A 12,039-nucleotide genomic window follows, 5' to 3' on the forward strand; every position below is an offset into this window, starting at 1 on the left:
TGGGGGGGCCAATAAGAACAGGGTTAGAGAGCACGGTAGGCTGAGAGCACTGGGGGGGCTAAAAGTGTGGGGCGGTGAAGAGCACTGGGGGGGCAGAAAAACAGGGGTGGAGAGCACAGGGCTGGAGAGTACTGGGGGGGTACAAAGAGCAGGAGGGAGTGGAGAGCACCAGTGGGGGCCAGAAAGAACAGGGGTGGAAAGCACGGGGGATTGGAGAGCACTATGGGGGGTGGAGAGCACTGGTAGGGTTGGAGAGCACATGGGTGGGGGCAAAATGCAGGGGTGGAGAGCACGGAGGGTAGAGAGCACTGGGGGGGGCTGGAGAGCACCAGGGGGGCAGAAAGGACAGAGGTGGGGAGAATGAGGGGGGTTGGAGAACACTGGGGTGGGGGCTGGAGAGTGATGGGGAGAGCTGAAGAGCACTGGGGGGGGGAAGAACAGGGGGGAGAGCACGGGGGGAGAACAGGGGGGGAGAGCACTGGGGGGGAGTGGAGAGCACAGGGGGGGAGAAAGAACAGGGGGGGGGGGAGAACAGGGGCGAGAGCACTGTGGGGGAGTGGGGGGAGAACAGGGGGGAGAGAACTGGAGGGAGTGGAGAGCACTGGGAGGGAAAGAACAGGGGGGAGAGCACTGGGGAGGAGAACAGTGGGAGAGCACGGAGGGGAGAGGACTGGGGGGAGTGGAGAGCACTGTGGGGGGGGGGCACTGTGGGGAATGGAGAGCACTGGGGGGAACAGGGTGGGAGAGCACAGGGGGGGACAGGGGGGAGCACTGGGATGGTGGCTAGAGAAGGATGGGGAGAGCTGGAGAGCAGGGGGGGGGGGCAGGAGAGTGTGGTGGTGGAGGAGAGCACAGGGGGGCAGGAGAGTATTGTGCGGTGAGGAGCACTGGGGGAGCAGAAAAACAGGGGTGGAGAGCACGGGGGATGGAGAGTACTGGGGGGGTACAAAGAGCAGGGGGGAGTGGAGAGCACCAGTGGGGGCCAGAAAGAACAGGGGTGGAAAGCACTGGGGACTGGAGAGCACTATGGGGGGTGGAGAGCACTGGTAGGGTTGGAGAGCACATGGGTGGGGGCAGAATGCAGGGGGATTGGAGAGTACAGGAGTGGGGATTGGAGAGTGCTGGGGGGAGCCAAAAAGAAGAGGGGTGGAGAGCACTGGGTGGGGGCTGGAGAGCACCGGGGGGCAGAAAGAACAGGGATGGGGAGAATGGGGGACTGGAGAGCACTGGGGTGGGGGCTGGAGAGTGATGGGGAGAGCTTAAGAGCACTGGGGGGGGGGAAGAACAGGGGGGAGAGCACGGGGGGAGAACAGGGGGGGGAGTGGAGAGCACAGGGGGGGAGAAAGAACAGGGGAGGGGAAAGAACAGGGGCGAGAGCACTGTGGGGGAGTGGGGGGAGAACAGGGGGGAGAGAACTGGAGGGAGTGGAACGCACTGGGAGGGAAAGAACAGGGGGGAGAGCACTGGAGGGAGTGGAGAGCACTGGGGAGAAAGAACAGGGGGGAGAGCACAGGGGGGGGGGAACAGGGGGGAGCACGGAGGGGAGAGGACTGGGGGGAGCGGAGAGCACTGTGGGGGGACAGGGGGGAGCACTGGGATGGTGGCTAGAGAAGGATGGGGAGAGCTGGAGAGTTAGGGGGGCAGCAAGAACAGGGGAGGAGAAAACTGAGGGGGCAGGAGAGTGTGGTGGTGGAGAGAGGGGGGGAGGAGAGTGTGGTGGAGGAGAGAGGGGGGGGCAGGAGAGTGTGGTTGTGGAGAGGAGAGTGTGGTGGAGGAGAGAGAGGGGGGGCAGGAGAGTGTGGTGGTGGAGGAGAGCACTGGGGGGGGGGGGGGGCAGGGAGCACAAGGTGAACTGGGGACAGTAAAATAAGTTGGATAGGAGAATCGGCAGGGGGCCCCCTGCAGCCCCCCCCCCCCCTCGATCCTCCTATCTAGGCACTGTGGCACATAGGGCGGGCTGTACCTGCAGCATCTCCTTCTCTTGATCAGAGTGCTGGATGGCTCTGTGTACTGCGGCCGCTCTGTAACATGGCCCCGCCCCCCCCAGACCGGCTCATGTGATAAGGGGAACGTTGATTCTCTTTACTATCACACGAGCTGGACTGAGGGGGCAGGACTGTGTTACAGAGCGGCCGCCGAACACAGAGCCATCCAGCGCTCTGATCCATAGGAGTCGGAGAGGGCGGGTGATGCAGCCGCCAGCGGACAAAAAAAAGTGAAAAAAAATGCAGCATGGCGGCGGCTACGGCACCTTGGGGATTCCAGGGGGGGGGGCACTTGACCCCCCTTGCCCCCTGCTGCGGACGCCCATGCAGTCACTGAAGATCCGAGAGGGACATGCAAGGAAAATAAAAAAATGCATTTTAGCTTGCACATGATTAGATGATAAAATCAGCAGAGCTTCCCCTGATTTCAGGTTTACCCCTTTGATTTAGAGCAGGGATATGCAATTAGCGGACCTCCAGCTGTTGCAAAACTACAAGTCCCATCATGCCTCTGCCTCTGGGTGTCATGCTTGTGGCTGTCAGAATATTGCTATGCCTCATGGGACTTGTAGTTCTGCAATAGCTGGAGGTCCGCTAATTGCATATCCCTGATTTAGAGGGACTGCATTTCCAAGTGCAATTTCAGTGTACTTTCAAATGCACTTGCAGTGCAAAGTGGATTTTCTTTTTGTAAATAACCCCCTATGGGGTTGATTTACGAAAGGCAAATAGACTGTGCACTTTTGCAAATGCACTTGCTCCAGAGCTTAGTAAGAGCCATTTCACACTGCCAGCGTTTTTCAGGCGCTACATCGCTAAAAATAGCGCCTGTATAGCGCATGAAAAAAGCGGCTCCATTCGCGCTGGAGTGTTGCACTGGCAGAGTGTCACAAAAAGTCCTGCCAGCAGCTTCTTTGGAGTGGTGAAGGAGCGGTAAACTCAAAAAAAAAATACTCAATCACGTGCAAGAAAAAAAAAAGCAGCATTTTTGCTTGCACGTGATTGGATGATGGATGTCAGCATTTACTAAGGCCTGGGGCAACTGCACTTGCAAAGTGCACAATCTATTTGCCTTTAGTAAATCAACCTATAATTATTCTGTAGTCCAAGTAAAGAACTAAGAGGTCCAATTGGACTCCTTGAAATAACACAGGGAACGTGCACAGGACAGCTCTGAATTTCAAATTTTATTAACAAGTATATTTTGCAATTGTGAAACAAGTATAACAAAATCTCCTAATGGTATACAGCATTTAACAGTCCAAAAGGTAGAATGTAAGAGAAATTTATTGTTATGATTTGCATACACTGTAAATAATCAAAAATATACATTTCACTAATTAAAACCCTTTGCTAAAACTAATCATTAGAGTACACAAATGCCCCACACCAAAATCATTAATTTTATGGACATTATTTTTACATCCATTTCCTGTTTCTTGTGACACTGTTGGGCTTCACTTTTGTTGAGAAAAAAAATCATTCCCCTCGGGGTGATCTAAGTACATTGCAGGGATTTTAACAAACTTTGTTGCAGATTCCTACTTTTTGCTATTCTGAAGAAATAGCTGTTTGTCTGTGTTCATGAGTGAATGTGTATGGGAGTGATTTTATAATTATCATTTAGCTGCTGCACTTGAAGGGTTCTAATGTGGAAAGTGGCAGGGTCTGCATCCCTTTAGACGCGATTTCCCTTTGGGAGTATCTCACCAAAAATGACATTTTTGTTGCAGATGATGCCCCAAAATCTGACTTGTATCTTAGTGTAGGCTTCTGGGAAAATCAGTGAGCCAATCACACAAGCAGTAAATTACATTTCTGGGGGCCGTTCTGTACACCATCTGTGTACAGAATGCTTCCAGGCTGCCATATTGCATTTCATTTTACAGAAAAATATAGCGCTGCAGAGAAAAGGAAAGGTCATTTTTAATAACATGTCATTACAATATGACTTGTGTAACAATTGTACATACTGTATATATATTTTTTTTATTTTTTATATTTTTATATGTCAGCAAAAATCCCCCCACAATAACACTGAGCACTAATCTGCAGGATTACCACCTTCATCTTAAATTCCCCCTCCTCCCAGTACAAATCCAACCCACTGCTGAAATCCTCCCCCCCCCGCTTACCACAAATCTTTGACCCCTCCATCCCCCCATCTCAAATGCCCCCCCCAAAAAAAATTCCCCCTCCTAACACAAATCTACTACCCCGAAAATTTCCCCTCCTAGTACATATCTTCTCCCCTCCTCACTTCAAATTCCTCCCAGCACAAATCTTCTCCCCCCTCTCATCACAACCCCCCCCCCCCCCCCCGGATGAGCATTCTTAGCACCTCCTCAAATTTCCCCTCCTAGAACAATTAGTTACCCCCGCCACCCCAAGTTCTCCCTTCCAACACAATCTCCTTGTGTTGCCCCCCCACCTCACATGATACCACAGTGCCCAGGGCAGCTGCCCCTCCTGCCCCCCCCCCTTTGTCCTGGCACCAGCCGTGCTGCTTTTCCTGCAGGCTTCACCTTGGCTCTCTCAGGTGAGTGGTGGGAGAGCCCTACTGAATTGGGGGGCTCCTGTGCTGTGTGCAGGGCTCTGTAATGTATATGCACTTCTGAACTGTAAAGGCTCTCTATACTGTGGTGGGGCCCTGTACTGTATGGGGCTCATATACTGTGGAGGCTCTCTATACTGTGGTGGGGCCCTGTACTGTATGGGGCTCCTATACTGTGGAGGCTCTCTGTTCTGTGAAGGCTCTCTATTCTGTGGTGGGGCCCTGTACTGTGTGGTTGGATCTATACTCTACGGGGCTCCTGTACTGTAGTGGGCCCTGTACTGTGTGGGGGATCTGTACTGTATGGGGCTCCTATACTGTGGAGGGGCCCTGTACTGTGTGGTGGGATCTGTATTGTATGGGGATCCTATACTGTGGTAGGGCCCTGTACTGTGTGGTGGGATCTGTATTGTATGGGGATCCTATACTGTGGTAGGGCCCTGTACTGTGTGGTGGGATCTGTACTGTATGGGGCTCCTATACTGTGGAGGGGCCCTGTACTGTGTGGTGGGATCTGTACTGTATGGGGCTCCTATACTGTGGAGGGGCCCTGTACTGTGTGGGGGATCTGTACTGTATGGGGCTCCTATACTGTGGAGGGGCCCTGTACTGTGTGGTGGGATCTGTATTGTATGGGGATCCTATACTGTGGTAGGGCCCTGTACTGTGTGGTGGGATCTGTATTGTATGGGGATCCTATACTGTGGTGGGGCCCTGTACTGTAGTGGGCCCTGTACTGTGTGGGGGATCTGTACTGTACGAGGCTCCTATACTGTGGAGGGGTCCTGTACTGTGTGGTGGGATCTGTACTGTATGGGGCTTCTATACTGTGGAGGGGTCCTGTACTGTGTGGTGGGATCTGTACTGTATGGGGCTTCTATACTGTGGAGGGGTCCTGTACTGTGTGGTGGGATCTGTACTGTATGGGGCTTCTATACTGTGGTGGGGCCCTGTACTGTGTGGTGGGATCTGTACTGTATGGGGATCCTTTACTGTGGTGGGGCCCTGTACTGTGTGGAGGAATCTGTACTGTATGGGGCCCCTATACTTTGGAGGCTCTCTATACTGTGGTGGGGCCCTATACTGTAAAATTACACTTGCGAGCCCAGCACTAAGAATACATTTTTACTCTATTATTCTAATGATGGAATTTTCAAACACATAGAAAGCAGCATGGAGGGGCTCAGTGAAGGTGGTGGTGAAGGTGTGGAGGTGTCTGATGGGGTCATACAGCTGGTAGAAGGAGAGACGTCCCTCATCATAATCCAGATAGATCCCGACACTCTTTAGAGAAGAGTTGGAGTTTATTTTATTAACAGTGTCTTTGTGCCGGGCTTGGAGACAAGTTCTATGAGTCAGACCCCATGACTTGTCATTATAACCAATGAAAGATTCAATTCCATCTGACTTCCTCTCTATGCTTTGAGCGGCCACCCCAACCAGCCATTCCTTCGCTCCACTCACATCCACCTCCCAGTAATGTCTCCCTGATGAGAAGCTCTGTCTACTTAGTACCTGTCGGACTGTAAACCTCTCTGGATCATCCGGTTTGTTTTCTGGTTTATTGCTACCAGAAGCCGATTTGAGATTTTTCGATATAAAAGTGCGATTGCTGGCTGTTTTTACATCCAGTAGGATGTCTGATTTCTCCATTATTGAGAATTGTCTCTTTATCTTCAGATCTATCAGACTGTCGGTAAAGTGGAGAAGTCCTCTGTGGAGCATCTGTGAGATCATTCCTTCATCCAGACATCCAGCATCTCTTAGATCATCGCTCCTAGTAATGATGTCATCACTGATCATTTCTTTCTTTAGCACAGTTAATGGATCTGTGATGTCACACACAGCCTCCATGTCATTAATCTTCCTGGACAGCTCATCCTTCTGTGTCTCCAGCTTCCGGATCATATCACAGACTGACTGGGAGATCTTCTCCTCCTGTCTGGAGACCTCAGTCAGGACTTTCTTCTCTACATCATCCAGATGTCTCCTGATGTCTCTAAACAGCTCAGTGACTCTCCTGGTGACATCAGCTGCTTTTCTTTTCTCTCCCGTCCTGTGATTTTCCAGATTCTGGATACTCTTCTCAGTCTCTTGTCTCTCATTGGTCAGTTTCTCAGTAACATCTTTCAATTTCTCTTTCTTCTTCTCAGAGGCCACATTCAGAAGCTCCACCTGGTGTCCTTTGTGGTCTCCAGCCACCCAGCAGGACATACAGATACAGGCACTGTCCTCTGTGCAGTAATATTTCAGGATTTCTTCGTGGATGGGACATTTTCTGTCATCAAATGATGTTGTGGGTTCAGTTAATATGTGGTGCCGTGACTTACTGTGATTACTTAGGTGCATATCACAAAATGAGGCCTCACATAGCAGACATGATTTAGTAGCTGGTACAGGAGGATTACAGTATGTACAGGAGACCTCTGTGTCCTCCGGGTGAGCAGATCTGAAATTATCCACAATGTTACACAACTTCCTATTCTTCTCCAGTGGAGGGCGCTCTGTATACTGCTCTCTGCACTCCGGACAGGAATAAACCGCAGACTTTTCCTGTGTATCCAGCACAGTCACTATACAGCCCTGGCAGAAGTTGTGTCCACATTTCAGTGATATGGGCTCCTTATAAAGGCTCAGGCAGATGGAGCAGCTCAGCTCCTCTCTCAGGCTAGAAGTCGCCATTCTGGTGAAAAAATAAACTTCTACAACTTGGTTCAGAAGAGAAGCTGGGAGCGGCTGATCTCTCCCGTACACGCAGATGAATGTGAAAATATTTCTGTGAACGCTTATCAGGAAGTGAGCGTCATACAAAATGAGATCCTCCCTGTTCACTTAACTCTCTATTTCTTCTAGTTTGATACAGCGAATCTACATGATATTGGTTGAGGAGGTCTTGCACACGGGGCATTCTTACAGCTGTTGTTAGCAGCGTCTTTTTTTTTGCAGCTTAAAAACGCCTCTCCATGTTATTCTATGTGTCCATGCACACGCAGGCTTATAGGAGCTGTAAGTGACATAAGAGGTTTCAAGCTGCAAAAAAACCCAGGGCCAGCGTGTTCTGAGGACCGGTGTTAGCCCTTGCACACGGTCGGAGATTCCGTCGGAATGTGTCCTATAGGATCGTTTTGTCGGATATTCCAACTGTGTGTGGTCTCCATCGGACTGTTTCCGTCGTAATATCCGACGGACCAACTTTTCCAACTTGCCGGTAAAATTTTCCGACAAAATGCTCCTATCGGACATACTCCGATCATGTGTAGCCTACTCCGACGGACAAAGTGCCACACATGCTCAGATCAAATTCCTAGGCCAAAGCTATTGGCTACTAGCCTGAACGTAGTCCCGTCGTAACAAAATAACATCATCACGTTATGTACAATTGGATTTTCCGACAACTTAGTCCAACCGTGTGTATGCAACATCACTTCCGGACCTCTTCCGGAATTAATCCGTCGGAATTACTCCTACGGATTTGGTTGTCGGAATCTCCAACCGTGTGTACAAGGGCTATGAGCTGTAAGAATGTTTGACGCTGGTAAAAAGCTGCTAAACATGGCTTGACGCTGGATTCGTTAAGCCTCGTCAATCGTTTTCTTTTTTTACATGTCAAAACCAATGGTTCCCTATGAGAGCCCATTGATTTGTATAGAAGTCGCACCAGAAGTGGGATCGTGATGATTCCACTTGCGTTGCGGCTTGTGCATTGAGGATCTTGAAGCGGAACCCCCCACCAAAATTAAAACAAAAACAAAAATAACGTGGGGTCCCCCCCCCCAAAGATGATACTAGACCCTTATCCGAGCATGCAGCATGGAAGGTCAGGAAAGGGGGTGACGAGCCAGGCCAGGGATTTTCTTGAATCCCTTGGCCTGCTGAGAGAGCCTATATATTCAGGTGGAGTCAGGTGATCTATGTTCCGTGCCACCTAGACGGGCACATCTGGCTGAGAGGCTGTCTGAGGGCCTATCCAGAAGCGAGAGAGCAGCGTAGAGTTGGGATTGCAGCTTGCAGTCCAACCAGAAGTGGATACGCAGATATCGTGTGGCATAAAAAGTTGCAACAACCAATGCTAATTTTGCCATGTATGTGAGAACAGTCAAAATTGAAAATTGCCTTGGATGGCAGGTGGTAAAGTGTATATAAACCTAACTAGCAAAAAAGAAAAAAAGATATGTCACATTGTTTTTTTTAGATTATGTATACAATATATCTGCTTTCCTGTGCAGGTTTGTTTTATTTGGCTGTAAATGCTTGCCCCAGCCATTTCCTGCAACATTACCTTTTTTATGGTCTACATGTAGTGGGAGTGTTGTCAGCCGAATCAGCATGTTCCCATCCAGAATCCGCTTCTGTCTTGTATTTAAAGCGGAGTTCTGCCTAAAAAAAAAAAAGAAATAAAAGTCAGCAGCTACAAATACTGACTTTTATTAATCTGACGCTTACCTGTCTCAGGGTCCAGCGATGTGGAGAATCGAAGCCGGCATTGTAACTGTGGGCGCCCGGCTGTGGCTCCACAGCCGGGCACCCACTCCACGTGCACGAGCTGTGCGTCGTGACTGGCCGGGCAATCATCTGTGACCTGTGACGTGTCCCAGATGATTGCCGAGAGGGAAGGGGGAGAGGTGTTCTTCCTTCCAGGTGCCGCGGTGTGCCGGGAGGAAGTGGGAGCTGGGACTCTCTAAAAAGAGGTTCCCCCCCCCTCCCCCCCAAAAAAATGACATACCAAATGTCAGGAGGTCATCGCCCTTAAAGCGTAAGTTCCATTATTGGGTCGGAGTTCCTCAAAGGATATACACAGATAACAGTACAGCCCTGGCTAAAACTTTTGAGAATGAATATATAAATATAAATTTTTACAGTCTGCTGCCTCAGTTTTTATGATGGTAATTTGCATATACTACAGAATGTTATGAAGAGTGAGCAAATGAATTGCTATTAATTGCAAAGTCCTTCTTTGCCATGAAAATGAACTTAATCCCATAAAAAAAACATTTCCACTGCATTTGGCTGCCCAAGAAAGTCCAGTAAGACGGCTTTCACACCAAGCCGCCCATAGCATCGGCGGTAAAACGCCGCTGTTTTTAGGAGTGTTTTACCATCGGATTTGCAGCGCATTTCGGCCACTAGCGGGCGCTTTTGCCCCCCCACTAGCGGCTGAGAAAGGGTTAAAACCGCCCGCAATACGCCACAATAGCTGTATTTTGCCTGCGGTATTGCAGCACTGCCCCATTGATGGGGAGCAGCGGTGGAGGAGCGGTAAACACACCGCCCCTTCACCGCTCCTGACAGCGGTGGCAGGACTTTTCCTGACGTCCTGCCAGTGCACCGCTCCAGTGTGAAAGCTCTCGGGCTTTCAAACTGGAGACAATGGAGCAGTAGTTTGAGGGCGGATTGCAGGCACTATTTCTAACGCTATAGCGCCTGCAAAACGCCCTCGTTTGAAAGGAGTCTTAGCGTCAGGACCATCTCCTACAGTTGATTCAGCTGCAGGATCAGGGCACCACCAGTGCAGAGCTTGCATCAACACCAAGGCAGGTGTGCTTGCATCTGAGGTGAAGATTATCTGGTGTCAAGAAGGGCAGCAAAGAAGCCACTTCTCAGGAAAAACATCAGGGACAAATTGATATTCTACAAAAGGTACAGGGATTGGGCTAACAGAAAGACCCACTCTGGGTGTATGAGCCACGATATCTCCTCCCCCAACAAGTAATGGGTGCCGGCTCAGTATGCAAGTAGCATATAGCAGAAAAAGTAATCCAGATGGCCGCACTCCAACAAAATTCTCTTATTAATAACAATCTATACAGCAAAGAAGGATAAACAGATCCTTTTATCCTTTTTTGCTGTATGGATTGTTATTAATAAAGAGAATTTTGTTGGAGTGTGGCCATCTGGATTACTTTTTCTGCTATATATTGGACTGCTGAGGACTGGGGTAAAGTCATTTTCTCTGATGAATCCCCCTTCCGATTGTATGGGGCATCTGGCAAAAACCTTGTCGGGAGAAAAAAAGGTGAGCGCTACCATGAATTCTGTGTCATGCCAACAGTAAAGAATCCTGAGACCGTTCATGTGTGGGGTTGCTTCTCAGCCAAGGGAGTGGGCTCACTAATAATTTTGCATAAGAACACAGCCATGAATAAAGAATGGTACAAAAACATCTTCAGAGAGCAACTTCTCCCAACCATCCAAGAACAGTTTTGTGACGAACAATGCCTCTTCCAGCAACTAAGCGGCTTGGGGAACAAAACATCAACATTTTAGGTCCATGGCCAGGAAACTCCTCAGATCTTAATTCCATTGAGAACTTGTGTTCAATCCTCAAGAGGCAGGTGAACAAAAAAACCCACAAATTCTGACAAACTCCAAGCATTGATTATGCAAGAATGGACTGCCATCAGTCAGAATGTAGCCCAGAAGTTGATTGACAGCATGCCAGGGCGAATTGCAGAGGTCTTGAAAAAGAAGGGTCAAAACTGCAAATATTAAAACTTAATGTAATTGTCAATAAAAGCCTTTGACACTTGTGAAATGCTTGTAATTATACTTAAGTATACCGTAGTAACATCTGACAAAAAGATCTAAAAACACTTGTAGCACCCTGATGTTTAGGCAGGGTTGCTATCAAATTTAGTTACCAGGTGATAGTTACCTTGGCCAATTGTTAGGAGATCAATTGATTTCACCTTAATTCTGGACTTGCTGCACTTCTCTCTTCTGTCACTAGGTGGTATTGTAGCTGGTGACATTAGATAGGACAAGGGTATACCAAGGACAGATTAGAAATAAATGGGGTGTCTCAGCCAATGGGCAGGGTTTTTTTTTTTGGTTCCCTCTGCCTGCTGGGAGAGTCTATTTATTTGGGTGAGGTGATTGGGGTTCTGTGCCACCTGGATGGGTGTTTGGGTGGATGTGTGTTGTACTGCCCCAGGCTGCTAGGTCAGAAACCTAAGGCCTATCCTGGGGACTTCTGGCTGCTAGGCTGTCTGAGGGCTTATCCAGAAGCAGGAAAAGCAGTGGGTTGGGACTGCAGGCTTGTAGTCCAACCAGAAGTAACGGTTCAGACAGCCAGGGAACCAGTGGTGGTCAGAGGTAGAGGGGAAGCTCTCGCCAATAAGGGACCATCCACCTTGATACCGGAGACCACTGTGAGTAAGCTAAGGCAAGTATCAGCGCAGACTTCTTTCCAACCAGGGATGGTGAAGAAGTGGTGAAACTTCAGCAAGTGCCAAGTCAGGGACCCAGTGTGACAGCAGAGGTGAAGTTTGTGGGGAATCAGTGAGTGCCAAGTGAGGGACCTAACGTGTCAGCGTGGGTGAAGCTTGAGGAGTATCTGTGATTGCCAAGCCAGAAATCCAGCAGAAAAGCGGGGCTGGCGCTTGAGGAAGATACTCAGTGCTAAAGTGAAAGAGCTCAAGGGATCCAGTGGCTAGTGGATCTGAAGTCTAGTGAGAGACTGGGAGCTCATTGAGTGAAGACCTACACTAAGTGAATGTGGGG

The 12,039-nt window shown here is 49.5% G+C and overlaps 2 protein-coding genes across 3 annotated transcripts in view; both read right to left on the reverse strand.

Moving 5' to 3' along the window:
• LOC143925008 (E3 ubiquitin-protein ligase TRIM39-like) overlaps positions 1-12,039 on the reverse strand; it is a 130,622-nt gene that overhangs the window by 100,503 nt on the left and 18,080 nt on the right. For both annotated transcript variants that reach the window (XM_077449572.1, XM_077449573.1), the window contains exon 2: positions 8,819-8,916. In XM_077449572.1, coding sequence (XP_077305698.1) covers positions 8,824-8,916 — 93 coding nt within the window. In that variant the 3' untranslated portion in view covers positions 8,819-8,823. The remainder of the gene's footprint in view (positions 1-8,818; positions 8,917-12,039) is intronic.
• On the reverse strand, positions 4,368-8,789 carry LOC143925006 (E3 ubiquitin-protein ligase TRIM39-like). Its single transcript, XM_077449570.1, has one exon. It carries the CDS (start codon positions 7,219-7,221, stop codon positions 5,665-5,667), a length of 1,557 nt encoding a protein of 518 aa, XP_077305696.1. The 5' UTR covers positions 7,222-8,789; the 3' UTR covers positions 4,368-5,664.

Source organism: Lithobates pipiens, unplaced genomic scaffold, assembly GCF_037356315.1.
Source record: "Lithobates pipiens isolate NorthernLeopardFrog02 unplaced genomic scaffold, aLitPip1_a1.2 Scaffold_22, whole genome shotgun sequence".
Lineage (NCBI taxonomy): Eukaryota > Metazoa > Chordata > Amphibia > Anura > Ranidae > Lithobates > Lithobates pipiens.